A 15,467-nucleotide genomic window follows, 5' to 3' on the forward strand; every position below is an offset into this window, starting at 1 on the left:
AAATCAATAAATCAATAAATCAATAAATGAATAAATGAATAAATGAATAAATGAATAAATGAATAAATCAATAAATCAATAAATCAATAAATCAATAAATCAATAAATCAATAAATGAATAAATGAATAAATGAATAAATGAATAAATGAATAAATGAATAAATCAATAAATGAATAAATGAATAAATGAATAAATGAATAAATGAATAAATGAATAAATGAATAAATGAATAAATGAATAAATGAATAAATGAATAAATGAATAAATGAATAAATGAATAAATGAATAAATGAATAAATGAATAAATGAATAAATGAATAAATGAATAAATGAATAAAAAATAAGTTATTAAATGATTAAATGATTAAATGAATAAACAAATAACGAATAAAAAAAAATACCAAAAAAAACGAATAAATGAATAAACGAATAAATGCAATTTATTACTTAATTAGCTGACGCGCGATGCATATGTAATAGTTTTATAGTTTTAGTAAGAAAGTATGATAAAACAACGATGTTTAACTTTGCACGCAGATTTCCAAGTCTGAAAATACCTGTGACAAACTACGTCTTTCACGTTCTCACCAGAGAAGGTATACTAAATGAGACTTTAGATGGTAGCAGATTTACTCCACTTCTTCGGTTAGTTTTAAGAAAAAAGCCATAGCCATAGCCATAGCCATAGCCATAGCCATAGCCATAGCCATAGCCATAGCCATAGCCATAGCCATAGCCATAGCCATAGCCATAGCCATAGCCATAGCCATAGCCATAGCCATAGCCATAGCCATAGCCATAGCCATAGCCATAGCCATAGCCATAGCCATAGCCATAGCCATAGCCATAGCCATAGCCATAGCCATAGCCATAGCCATAGCCATAGCCATAGCCATAGCCATAGCCATAGCCATAGCCATAGCCATAGCCATAGCCATAGCCATAGCCATAGCCATAGCCATAGCCATAGCCATAGCCATAGCCATAGCCATAGCCATAGCCATAGCCATAGCCATAGCCATAGCCATAGCCATAGCCATAGCCATAGCCATAGCCATAGCCATAGCCATAGCCATAGCCATAGCCATAGCCATAGCCATAGCCATAGCCATAGCCACGGACGAAAACATCGACGTGGGCGAAAACTGTTCCTTATCTAATCCTCCAACATTGATTTAAATAACATACGGGTATGTTATACGGGTATGTTATATGGGTATGTTATACGGGTATGTTATACCTTCAATACTTAATTCACTTCACTAATTAATGATTTTAAAAAAAAATACCTTAAATAGTTCTGAGGCGACTACAGGGAATCGATGTGCAGAAGTATTTCAAGTACCTGAGAGTTACATCTTTGCAGAGTCATCGCAACCTATGGGCTACTACTTCTATGCCATCAACACCAAAAACAACACACAAATGATTTACCATTACCCAGGCAGACCCCCTTTTAACGTTTATGGGGTAAATACTTAATTCTAAGTTTAAGTTATGGGTGTGCATGCGGATGCAAGCGATGCCACATGTTCATGTTCATGTTCATGTTCATGTTCATGTTCACGTTCACGTTCACGTTCATGTTCATGTTCATGTTCATGTTCATGTTCATGTTCATGTTCATGTTCATGTTCATGTTCATGTTCATGTTCATGTTCATGTTCATGTTCATGTTCATGTTCATGTTCATGTTCATGTTCATGTTCATGTTCATGTTCATGTTCATGTTCATAATTATGTTTGTTCTTTATTTGTATGTTTATGTTTATGATTGTGGTTGTCGCTGTGATTTTGATATTGGTTTTGGATGTGGTTTTAGTTGGGGGAGTTCGTTAGGTAGGGTATGGTTTAGATTTAGGGAAAGTTAGGATATTATCTCAAAATTTTGGTTATAGATATTTGATTGGAAATTTAATGGATTTTCAAAACCCGGACAGCGCCCGGTATATATAGCGTAATAAACGTGCAAGCCACGGACATATACTGATACATTTTTACAATGCCCAGTAAAGGACCTGGCTGGGACCGATAGTATATACCTACATACATACAAGCATATATATATATATATATATATATATATATATATATATATTTATTTATTTATTTATATATATGCAGTGGCGTAGCCAGGATCGTCTCAAGGGGGGGGGGGGGGCTGGGTTCCAATTTTTACCCGGGGACAAACTTTGGATTTGCAACCCCCCCCCCCCCCCTCAAACTTTCGATTTTGCACCCCCCCCCCTCAAACTTTCGATTTGCACCCCCCTCAAACTTTCGATTTTGCACCCCCCCCCCCCGCCCTCAGACTTTCGATTTGCACCCCCCTCATACTTTATATATATATATATATATCGAGGGGTCTAGTGGGGGGTTATGACCCCCCTAACCCCCCCCTGCCTACGCCACATATATATATATATATATATGTATATATATATATATATATATATATATATATATATATATATATATATATATTTATATATATATATATATATATATGTGTGTGTGTGTATGTGTGAGTGTGTGTAAGTTTGAGTGTGTATGTGTGTGGGTGCGTGCGTGCGTGCGTGTTTGTATGTGTGTGTGTGTGTGTGTTTGAGTCTTCAGATAAATTAGCTGTGAGCTAAAAGGCAGAGATCCATCACCTTTCTTCTTGAAACATTTCAGGGGAAGCTACCGACGGGGTACAAGCCACCCAATGAGCCGAAGGACAGAATGACGACAGCCTCTACCTCAGCCAGGTCCGCCCCGCAGAACGCATGGACTCTGGGCCAAGGGTCAGCACTTATTGACCAACACGAACTGCGTAAGGACTTGCTTCACCCTAGTATAACTCTAGCTGTGGTACTTCATAAAAACCTTTCTTCATGGAATTACAGTCTTCAACATTTTTTTAAAAAAACCTTTAGTATTGTTTTCATCAATTTTGCTCGCTATTTTATCCGTTGTTTTAATCAACTTTGAAACTTACTCGATACAGTACACTATTTTCGTAAGTTGCGAAATACGCCCGATTCAGTATCAGTTGTTTTCATCCATTGTAAAATGTGCTTGATTGGGTATCTGTTTTTTTTTCATCCATTTTGAAATGAGCTTAATTCAGTCTCTGTTGTTTTCATCTATTGTAAAAATGTGCTTGATTCAGAATTTAGTGTTTTCAACCATTCTGGAATGTGCTTGATTCAGTCTGTTTTTTTCATCCATTGTGAATTGTGCTCGATTCAGTCTGTTGTTTTTATCTATTGTAAAAATGTGCTTGATTCATTCTCTGTTTTTTTTCATCCATTGTGAAATATGTTTGATTCAGTATGCCCCGTGTACTACTACGGTGAGCAGTGCAGTGAAGTGTGTACGTGCGCCGGCAACAAGTGCCGTACCGACGGATCGTGCTACACAACAGAATGCCACAGAGGCTCATTAGGGGACGGCTGCACCAGAAGTGGGTTGGACACATGTCAGTGGCACACGATAGGTGTCACTGACACATGTCAGTGGCACACGATAGGTGTCACTGACACAAGTCAGTGGCACACGATAGGTGTCACTGATTTTCGTTTGTTTCATTTTTACATTTAGGGTAACCCTGGCTAATTACACTTCCTACTTTTTTATCTTCAAATCTTGTATTAGCGCTACAATATTAATTTATATGGTTATAGTTGCATACGAGATATGTATATGATGGTAAAGGAAAATAGAGATAATTCTCAAAACGAAAAAAGGTTTTATGTGTTCATTTTTTTATTATTACCAAAACAAGGAAGGTGAGGCAATTCCACACCCAAGAGAGATACCTTTTTTTTTAAAAGTTAATTTGAAAATGTGCAGAAGACGTGTTTGGGGGTAGCTACTCTTCATCCCTGTAAGAAGGAGAAAAAGCCCATTTAACAACTTTGGGCCTCTTCTTTAACCATTTTCAAAACCTCCACGTCTTAAGCTGCTCTTAAGCAGATGTTTAGGGCTGATTATGGCTGACCATACTGAAATGTGAACCAAAAAAGTTATTTTCTACTAATTTTTCTAATGCTAATAATCTAATTATTACTGTCTTTAAATCTTGCATTACAAATTAAGCTAAAGTAAAAATTAAATTAGGAATTGCCCCCTACCTACTCTTGATAAAAATGTTATCAAATTCTAAAAAAGCAGCAGTATTTGACATAATTAATGTTGCTATTAGTAACAAAAAATGATGAAGCTAACATAAAATTCAATTAATAGGGCACCGAAGTTGAAAAAAAAATGTAAAATATTTTCGAAATTGCGTGTGTTAAACTTATGTTAGGGAGCTGGAAGATAGATGCAGGCAAAATAAAATAAATGCTTTAATCGTAAAAGAATCCCTTTTAAATAAAAACAGGAATCCCACGAAATGACCTCTTACAAACAGTAAATGATATTTTGTGTAAATTAATTCACTTTTTAAAAAAGACAAATCAGTGTATAGGGTGTGGAATAACTCCGGGTGTGGAATTATTCCGGGTGTGGAATTATCCGGGTGTGGAATTACCCCGGGTTACCCTACCGTAAAACCTGTTTTAGAATCAACTCTTTTTTCCAACTGTATAGATTTTATTCGCTCCAATGTTAGAGAAATTAAAAAAAAAATGTTTCAATTTGAATCTGGTACTAGCGGACTTGGTGATGACCGGGGGAATCTTCTCCCACAAAGTGTTGATCGACAGCGACAGCAGCACCGGCGTGGGTCTAGCCGGGAATACACTGACCCTGGTGCTAAATGACCCTGGGCTCTCAAGATCCTTCACACTCGAACTGGCGGAGGATGGTAAATATATTTCAAACATTTCCGTTTGAGGGGTCTGGGAAGGAAACGCTACATGAAGCATACAACAATCAGCAAATCATAAGGGGCTACGTAGTGCGGAGGGTGTGTCACAGGCGTAGCGAAGGGGGGGTGGGTACATACGTCCCTGGGCGCCGACCCTATGGAAGCCAAAATGGGTGAAAAAAAAATTAAAAGCTAATTTTAGCTGCAGTTTTGAATTATAAAGATACAAAATATATGGGGGGAGGGGGGGGGGGCGCCAAATTGAAAGTTTGTCCCCTGACGCCGGAGGGGTCGCTACGCCTCTAGGGTGAGTGTTCGTCTGCTAACTCTAGAAGTCTCGAGATCAGATCCCGGGCAGATAAGGTTCGTTAGCTGGGGACAGCAAACAGTTTATGAGAGAAAACTAAAATTAAACAACTACTGCCTTTTAGAATTTTTTGGTGGACACATTCTACAAAGTAAATCAAGAAAGAAAATCAGGCAGAAGTAGGCGCCAACGAGACATACAGCACAATTATGTATGACAAATTAGCATGAACTCAGGAATTTATAACAGCATACACGATCATAAAAATGTAATTTTCTAACATAATAATGGTTTTACTCATCGCTAAAGAAAATTACGCGTCATATGTTTATCAATTGCTAGGTGTTGAAACATGTTTAAAATGAAACTACTGTAACCATTGGTAATACTTGATTCATCGCAATAAAATAAAAATACACTTAGCAAGGTTAGGAAAGACATTTAAATGCAGTTCTAATTTCATTATTTTAGTCACATCTTACACCCCTCCCCTTTCAACATTTGACAATCTTTAACAACAATCTCTCATAATCCTCTGGGATGTGTTTGTGAATCATATCAAATTCGTATAGTTAATTATTGTTTTATGAGCCTCCGTTCAATAGGTATATATGTCTTTCTAAACGTATTTCAAACCGTTTAAAAGATATATTTTTCGTATTGTATTTTTTGGCCCATTATTAGACAGTTGGTTTTAAACTCATTAACGAACAAACCATCTGACACTTTAGGATTAACAATTCAAACTCGTCATAGGTACAAAGTTAAGACTATAATTATGCGAACTTTAACCGTAAAAGATTTGAGTTCTAAAAATGTCCAGCATTGTCACTGCGTTATACAGCATGTCCAAGTGTGTCTGAAAACAAAATATGAATACTTTTTACTTTCATTATTGTAGCTAAAATCACGCCTGAACAGATTGAAATTCAGATTTGGAATCCCGGGCGAGAAGTGTATGAGCCGCTAAACCAACCGATTACGGTGGAGAGCAAAACTATAAAATGTCACGTGGTTTGGTGGGAAAAACCCATCATCATCCACCAATTACAAGTAAAAGTGGATTCCACGCAGCAAGCCACGTCGTTTCTCATGGACGGCGGTGAGGAAGTGTGGGGTGTGGTGTAGTGTGTGGTTTGTACCTTGTTTGACGTGGATGGCGGTAAGAAAAAAGTTGGTTTTGGTGGTGTGCGGGTACCGCCAAATGTGAGGGAAGGGGTGAATGAAGATAACACAAGCCCAACTCAAGATATGATGTTCTTTATTTTCACAAATCAATTATTCTACTTCTACCTAACTAGTCTATACTGTATGCTATCTACTACTACTTCTACCTAACTAGTTTATACTGTATGCTATCTACTACTACTTCTACCTAACTAGTTTATACTGTATGATATCTACTACTACTTCTACCTAACTAGTCTATACTGTATGCTATCTACTACTACTTCTACCTAACTAGTCTATACTATATGCTATCTACTACTATTTCTACCTAACTAGTCCATACTATATGCTATCTACTACTACTACTTCTACCTAACAAGTCTATACTATATGCAGGGGCGGAACTACAGTGCCGCCAGACCCCGCAATGCGGGGGGGCCCACGCCATTTAGGGGCCCAAAGCCGACCCCAAAAAAAATTTTTATAGTTAAAAAAAAAATAATTTTCTAGCATTTTTGACTTGATGGTTGTTTTGCAAAAAGATTACCGTAGCTGCGGTTGGATAATCTTTATTCTATACCACCCCAGGCCATGTATATTCTTTTTCCCTTTGTTTTTAAACCACAGTGAAAGCCGAGTCCTCTTTCTCCTACAATCAAACTTATCAAAGATAAGCAAACCACTTCCATGACTTATTTCCCTTTTTTAAATAATCAAGTGCTCATAAACTCCTTTTAATAGATTTGTACTAAACAAATTAAAAAGGAATTACTTCTCTTAATTATTATTTATCAAAAAGTATTGACTAAATAATGATATTGTACAAAAAGGAAATGAATTTCAAATTAATAATATAAATAAAAAAATAAAATAAAATAAACATAACACGAGACACCATAACTTTTACAAAGCTTTCATGTTTTATATTCTTTATACCGACTAGAAGGAAGTCACGTATCAGAGTTAAAGTAAAACTATTTTCACAAAACACACTAACTAACGCACTTACACACATAACATGATGATGTAATTTGATTTAATTGTTTTTTTTTTCTCAAAACCCGAACAGGCCAGTAATGAGTATCATATGTTCGTATTTATATGTTTATATATATATATATATATATATATATATATATATATATATATATATATATATATATATATATATATATATATATATATACACATATATATATATATATATATATATATATACACATATATATATATATATATATATATATATATATATATATATATATATATATATATATATATGGGGGGGGGCCTAAAAATTTTTTTGCGGGGTGGCCCTTTTTTTCTAGTTCCGCCACTGACTATATGCTATCTACTACTACTACTTCTACCTAACTAGTCTATACTATATGCTATCTACTACTACTACTTCTACCTAACTAGTCTATACTATATGCTATCTACTACTACTACTACTTCTATCTAACCCAGAGGAGTAGCGAGAGGGGTGCTGGGGGTGCGGACAGCACCGGGTGACACCATTTAGGGGGTGACACCAAGGCAAAAATAGCAAAATATTTACAGAAAATTGATAATTTCACTTAATTAAATGATTACTTATAGGGAATTAAATAGTCTTTTAAGAGCAAAGTGGACAAATCCCCACACAGGTGGAGGGAGTTGGGTTTGACACCATGACGTAAACCTGCTAATGATAAAGAAAACCTGCAACATCAGCTGAAATTATAACCGAATATAGATACAAATAGTTAGTATTATCTGAACACAGTTTAAAGCAATCACCAAGGGGGTGACGAGGGGAGGGGGGAGAGTTACATCAACTTAACGTTGCAATATATAAGGCTGAGGAAAACGGTTTAGTTGAGAATCGTAATAAGCTGTATGTTAATCCGTGTATGTGGGGGGGGGGGGAGGTGTCAAAATATAATATATCCAGCAGAAAAAATATTTTAATACATATACACGTACGTATACACACAGTGTGTGGTTTGTACCTTGTTTTACGTGGATGACGGTGGGAAAAGGTGGGTTTTGTTGTTGGTGTGGTTTTTATCTTTTTTGACGTTGACGCTGATAGTAAATTTGTGTTTGCTTGTAATGTGGGATAGCTAGTTTGTAGCGGTAAAATAATCTCAGTTTGTAGCGGTAAAATAATCTCAGTTTGTAGCGGTAAAATAATCTCAGTTTGTAGCGGTAAAATAATATCAGTTTGTAGCGGTAAAATAATATCAGTTGTACATGGATTTAGTTATCTTGAGTGTGATGTTGGTAACCCTATTGTTAAAAATGTTGAACTTTGTTTTAAAAAAATATTTTTTTATAAAGTGTTGATCTATGTTAAGGGACTTTCACATACATTTTTTTGAATTCTAACTGATGGTAAAAAAAAAAAAAAAACTTGAGTACATTATTTCACTTTTTATTTTTTAAGGCTAAGTTTTGTGCATTCACTTCTGGAAAAGTTTTTAACCACGAGATATATTTAATACAGAGGCGTAACGAGGGGGGTGGGTGGAGGGGGACATATGTCCCCAGTCGCCGACCTTAGGGGGCGCCAAAAAGGGTTGGAAAAACAATTTGAAAGTTTGAGGAGGGTGCAAATCGGACGCTTGCCCCCGGGCACATGGAAGTGTCGCTACGCCTCTGATTTAATAGGAAAACGTATAGAATATATTAATTTTGGCTTTTTTTCATTTTAGGTGAAAACTTACGTGGCGGGGCAGCGGTGGGTGATGCCGGAAGTGCTGCCAGGGGGAATGAGTCATCAGGCCCAAGTGCCGTGTACACGCTGGGCGTGGCGCCCGATAATGACCCCCAGCTCGCGGCCCAGCTGAGGGACGGGAACCGCTTTAACACCTGTATCAAGGCAGACGATCAGGCCGAGGCTGGAATCGAGTTCCAAGACGAGTACACGCTGTACAATATGTTGATCTCAACAACAGGTGTGTTGGTGTGTTTGTATTTCGATTCACCGTGTGCTTGTCCCTTACGTTGACATACTGCCTGTATTTATCATACACCCAGCCTCGGTGGCGGAACTAGAAAAAAAGGGTCACCCCGCAAAAAAAAAATTCTGGCTCCCCCCCCCCCCCGCTATATATATATATATATATATATATATATATATATATATATATATATATATATATATATATATATATATATATATATATATATATATATATATATATATATATATGTATGTATATATATTATATATATACATATATATATATACATATATATATATATATATATATATATATATATATATATATATATATATATATATATATATATATATATATATATATATACATACATATATATATATATATATATACATATATATATATATATATATATATATATATATATATATATATATATGTATATATATATATATATATATATATATATATACAGAATACAATCATTGGATACTCATTTCTGGCCTGATCGGGTTTTTTTAAAAAGAAATGTCTTTTTTGTTTGGTGTTTTCAATTAAAACAAATTACAACATGTCATTTGTGTGAGTGCATTAGTCGGGTTTGTATTTTTTTTTTTTAGATTTTGACTAGTTTATTCAATAAGTTTGCTGTAATACCGCCTAACCTCCACACTGTAGCCGGTGACATGGTTGTAATGTGTAATGGTTTCTCGTGTTATGTTTATTTTTATGTTTTCTTTTATTTATATTACTAATTTAAAAAAAAAAAAACATTTCTTTTTTATCCCATGTCAATATGTATTTTAAAAAAATAATTAAGAGAAGTAATTGCTTTTTAATTTGTTTTGTACAAATCTATTAACATGAGCTTATGAGCACACTTATTTAATTTTTTAAAAAAGGGAAATAAGTCGTAAGTGTTTTGAACTTTTGTCTATCTTTTACACTACAGCTCAGGCACATACTTTTTATGCAACATCATGTGTTAGCTACTGTATAACATCAATACTGTAGTAGATCTGTTTGTTATTTACAAAAGCTTTTACCGTCCAGTCAAAAATGCAAGAAAATTAATTTTTTTAACTGTAAAAAAATTATTATGGTCGGCTATGGGCCTCTAAACGGCGTTGCCCCCCCCCCCCCCACCCCGATTGAGGGGTCTGGCGGCACTGTAGTTCCGCCCCTGTCCAGCCTACATCTTGTAGTCTATTATTATGATTGTTTTCCAATTTTTAAATTGAAAATTTATAACGATAGCGGAAGTAACATTTATATTAGATTAAATTTTTTGACTGATCTGATTAAATATTCACATTTAGTTTGATAACCATGTAACAATTTATATTTGGTTAATTTTTTTACTGATGTGATTAAATATTTACATTTGACAACAACAAAAAAAAAACAATAAAAAAAGGCTAGATGGCATGTACGAAAACTAGAAGTCGATGACCTACTTACAAGCCTAATTAGAGAAAGGAAGCGTGTTTATGTATAATTGTATATACGAGCGTGAATGTGTAAAATTAAGCACTACACTATCGCATTACGATGAACTTCTTTGATTTATAAAAATAATATTAACTAAAATAAACCGGAAGTGATCTCCCCTAAACTTTCTCGAATATTCTTATATAAAACAACAGGTTATGGGAAGTCCATTTTTAATACTTAAAGTTTTTAAAATAGAATAAAATCTCGTAGAAAAAGAATTGCACACCAAGTGAACGCCAAATGAAATGTGCATAATAGTGCTCAATATTATTAGTACTTTATAAATTTACATGCGTTTTTTGAGAAATCGGAAATAGCGTAAATTAGTACTTCCGGTCAACGGAAATTACTCAAAATTAGAAATAAGGTAGAGAATTAGATCTTTTACTTACATGTGAAATTTCATTTATCTATCTGAAATAGTACTCAAATAGTACATTGAAAAATTAAAAGTAGAAAAAGTACCACTTCCGTTTATTGGAAATTGCTCAAAAGTTGATACGGATCTACGATTTTGATAAAATACCTAAATATGAAATTTCATCTACCTAGCAGTAACAGTACTCAAGTTATGGTGTTTACACACACAGACACACACACACATACACAGACATACGGACAAGATTGCAAAATAATGTTTTTCTGTATCAGTGAGGTGTAAAACGTCGAGATTTGTAAAAATCTCGATTTTTTTTTTTGCATGATTACAAGACTTTCTCTATACTTCGTATATACGAGAAAGTAAAAATTGTATCAAATCAAACATGAAAAACATTATTTATTCCGTAGGCCTGCATATATTACGAGATTTTCTTTAAAACATCGTATTAATCTGAGTTAACGATTAACTCTTCAATCATTTTAAGTTTCATTTGCTCTTCGGCTTCAACAATGAAATTGAATTCAAAATCTATTTTAAGACATTCAATTAGCTCAAACTCTTGTACTGGTACCGTTTAGGGACGCCGTTGGTTGTCGTGGTGACGTGCACCAACTCTCTGGATGAGGTCCTGGCAAAACAGAAGGTTCGATACAAGAAGGGGAGCCGATTCATGCACCTAAACATCAACAAAAAGGTCAAGAGGTGTAAAATCCAATCGGACAATGGTCCTTTAGAACTATGTGAGATCGATGTCTTTGGAGGTTCGTATGTGGGTGGGGTTTTTTAATTGGTAATACATTCGGCCAGACTCTGATCATGGTAGTTGGTTTTGTAGATATCTATATTTGTGGTAATTTCTTTTGTAGATATCTATATTGGTGGTAATTTGTTTTGTAGATATTTATATTGGTGTTAATTTGTTTTGTAGATATCTATATTGGTGGTAATTTGTTTTGTAGATATTTATATTGGTGTTAATTTGTTTTGTAGATATCTATATTGGTGGTAATTTGTTATGTAGATATCGATATTGGCGGTAATTTGTTTTGTAGATATTTATATTGGTGGTAATTAGTTTTGTAGATATATACATTGGTGGTAATTTGTTTTGTAGATATCTATATTGGTGGTAATTTATTTTGTAGATATCGATATTGGTGGTAATTAGTTTTGTAGATATCTATATTGGTGGTAATTTTTTATGTAGATATCGATATTGGTGGTAATTTGTTTTGTAGATATTTATATTGGTGGTAATTAGTTTTGTAGATATCTAAATTGGTGGTAATTTGTTTTGTATATATATATATATATATATATATATATATATATATATATATATATATATATATATATATATATATACATATATATATATATATATATATATATATATATATACATACATATAGTTATATATATATATATATATATGTATATATATGTATATATATATATATATATATAATATAATATAATATAATATAATATCTTTATAGATTCTCATATGATGGTTAATGCTGAAGACATTGAGCTTAGTACAAGCGACGATGATTCGACCGCAGCGAGCACTTTTGCACTGGTCTCGAGTCTTGTTCTACTGTTCCTCTGTCTGCTGCTAAACGTAGTGGCATTGTTAAAAACCCATACCAAGTCGACACAAGATCTAGCCCTTACCAGTGGGTGGATGTTTGTCCGTGTGTACTTGTGGCTCTTTAGACCCACCTGAGAAAAAAAAACAATAGCATCTGGGAGGATAATGATTTTTGTTATCTCTTCCAAGAAACAATTAATCAAACATTAATACTAATAGTTTCGCTGTCTGTCTATCTATGTATCTATCTGACAAGAACCCTGTAGAGAAAACACAAGCAAATTAAAAACCTGCATAGTAATTCGAAAAACGAAGTATGACGTCGCCACATTTAGCATAGAGTAGAAAATAATCTCAAGCCGGAGATTGCACACAGTAATATGACGTCATTGATTCTCGAGTAAACATTGAATAAAAAGGAAATTTTGTCTAATCTAAGTGGTTTGCGTGAAGAGTTTCTTTCATACAATTCTTCGGGTAGGGGCGAAGCCCCACCCCCGCGTAAGAACGTCTGAGCCCCCCCCCCCCCCTCCCTAACTCAAAAGAAATTTCTTCATCGATACTCTATAATAAAATTACCGCCTAATTAATGAGTCTAATCTAAAAAGTGGTTTTCTTGCAATTTCTTTAATGCAATTCTTCGGGTAGTGGCTAAGCGCGACACCAGTGTTTCTTTCAGACTTTTTCCTACCCGGAGAGGGGTGGGGGTACTTGAAATTTTCGGGGGCGGGGGTAGAATTTTCGGGGAGGCGGCGGACACTGGAAAAAGTATATAATTATATTTTGTTGAATGGGACGGTAGACATGTTTTTTGGGGGGTGGGGGTGGGGGGGTGGGGGGTGGCGGTGGGGGGGGGGGGTGGTGTGTGGGGGGGTTAGGTGGTTTTAGTTTAGAGAAAAGAGACAGCACTATCAGCCTAGCGCCCGTTGTATCCTTCCTCAACGGGCCATTTTTCTCGTGTTTGATATAATAGCCTACTATTTATAATTTAATCGAGATTCAGAAACCTCTCTACTAACGAAACCTTCTGAACATTAATTGTGGTAAAAACAACAAAATGACATCGCGATATTCTGGTCACTCCTCTTACCCATTCATACTTAATCTAGTCACCACACATACATACTTAATCTAGTCACCATACATACATACTTAATCTAGTCACCACACATACATACTTAATCTAGTCACCACACATACATACTTAATCTAGTCACCATACATACATACTTAATCTAGTCAACACACATACATACTTAATCTAGTCACCATACATACATACTTAATCTAGTCACCACACATACATACATACTTAATCTAGTCACCACACATACATACTTAATCTAGTCACCATACATACATACTTAATCTAGTCACCACACATACATACATACTTAATCTAGTCACCACACATACATACTTAATCTAGTCACCACACATACATACTTAATCTAGTCACCACACATACATACTTAATCTAGTCACCACACATACATACATACTTAATCTAGTCACCACAAATACATACTTAATCTAGTCACCATACATACATACTTAATCTAGTCACCACACATACATACTTAATCTAGTCACCACACATACATACTTAATCTAGTCACCACACATACATATTTAATATAGTCACCACACATACATACTTAATCTAGTCACCACACATACATACTTAATCTAGTCACCACACATACATACTTAATCTAGTCACCACACATACATACATACTTAATCTAGTCACCACACATACATACTTAATCTAGTCACCACACATACATACATACTTAATCTAGTTACCATACATACATACTTAATCTAGTCACCACACATACATACTTAATCTAGTCACCACACATACATACATACTTAATCTAGTCACCATACATACATACTTAATCTAGTCACCTTACATTCGTACTAAATCTAGTCACCACACATACATACTTAATCTACTCATTCACAGCAAATCAGCATAACATGTATATGTCGTTTTGTGTCGTCGTAGTGTTAGAGTTTGTAGGATTAAATCGGTATTCTCATTAAAGTAGACTAAATAATGTCACTGGCTGTATGGTAAAGGGCGAGGAGGGGGGGGGGGTCAATCATGCATCGCAGCAAGCTCAGGTTTAAGTGAACAACACGCAGTCTGATGGTTTTGATGAACTGGATGTGTGACGTTTAACTTGTGCAGCACTATTTTGATGTCGATTATGGTTTAACTGCATGTATATCTTCTGTTTTACAGGTGAATAGATGACCCACAAAAAGACCTGTATTATAACTTTATAACTAACGTGGAAAACGCACCTTTGTGTTATGGCGTAATATTTATTTCTCAGCGTATTGCTTTATATTCTTTAAAACATTTTAAAGAAAAAAAACCACATTAAATGATCATAGTTTTTTTTTATCTCAGACTTGAATTAAGTTTGTTATTTATTGTATTAAAAGATGGTAGCCTAAGCTTATGTTGTGTCTATTTACTTGTGGTTTGAATAAATAAACAGATTAAGACTTTTTTAAATCGATTTTAGTGACGTTTTTTTTTGTTTTGTTTTTAATGCATGATTTTGTTGTCTTTACTTTCAACGTTAATATTTTGATACAAGTAAAGGTGATTTCAAAACTCAAATTGTTGAACTTAATATCATTTCACATCCGAAACAATTTGTTTAATCAAATATAACAAAAACTCTTTTAATGGCGATGACAAACTAGTACAACAAATGACAATAACATAATAGGTTTATAAATCATA

The 15,467-nt window shown here is 34.5% G+C and overlaps 1 protein-coding gene across 1 annotated transcript; it reads left to right on the plus strand.

Moving 5' to 3' along the window:
* Positions 1-544: 544 nt before the first annotated feature.
* On the plus strand, positions 545-15,163 carry LOC131954542 (uncharacterized). Its single transcript, XM_059318304.1, has 9 exons — positions 545-646; positions 1,300-1,471; positions 2,678-2,816; positions 3,318-3,449; positions 4,644-4,796; positions 8,976-9,218; positions 11,682-11,864; positions 12,603-12,782; positions 14,955-15,163. The coding sequence occupies exons 2-9, from the start codon at positions 1,382-1,384 to the stop codon at positions 14,960-14,962; spliced, it is 1,128 nt and encodes a 375-aa protein (XP_059174287.1). The 5' UTR covers positions 545-646; positions 1,300-1,381; the 3' UTR covers positions 14,963-15,163.
* The last annotated feature ends 304 nt before the right edge of the window (positions 15,164-15,467 follow it).

This window comes from Physella acuta, unplaced genomic scaffold, assembly GCF_028476545.2.
Source record: "Physella acuta isolate Inbredline_101_S28 unplaced genomic scaffold, ASM2847654v3 ptg001010l, whole genome shotgun sequence".
In the NCBI taxonomy this organism is placed as follows: domain Eukaryota; kingdom Metazoa; phylum Mollusca; class Gastropoda; family Physidae; genus Physella; species Physella acuta.

Bases quoted from the DNA above. Each gene is read 5' to 3' on its own strand.
- LOC131954542 (XM_059318304.1), top strand. From the start codon at position 1,382: ATGGGCTACTACTTCTATGCCATCAACACCAAAAACAACACACAAATG. The intron at 3,450-4,643 runs GTGGGTTGGACA...ATCTGGTACTAG, and splicing joins AGGGGACGGCTGCACCAGAA to CGGACTTGGTGATGACCGGG. The intron at 11,865-12,602 runs GTTCGTATGTGG...ATATCTTTATAG, and splicing joins TGAGATCGATGTCTTTGGAG to ATTCTCATATGATGGTTAAT.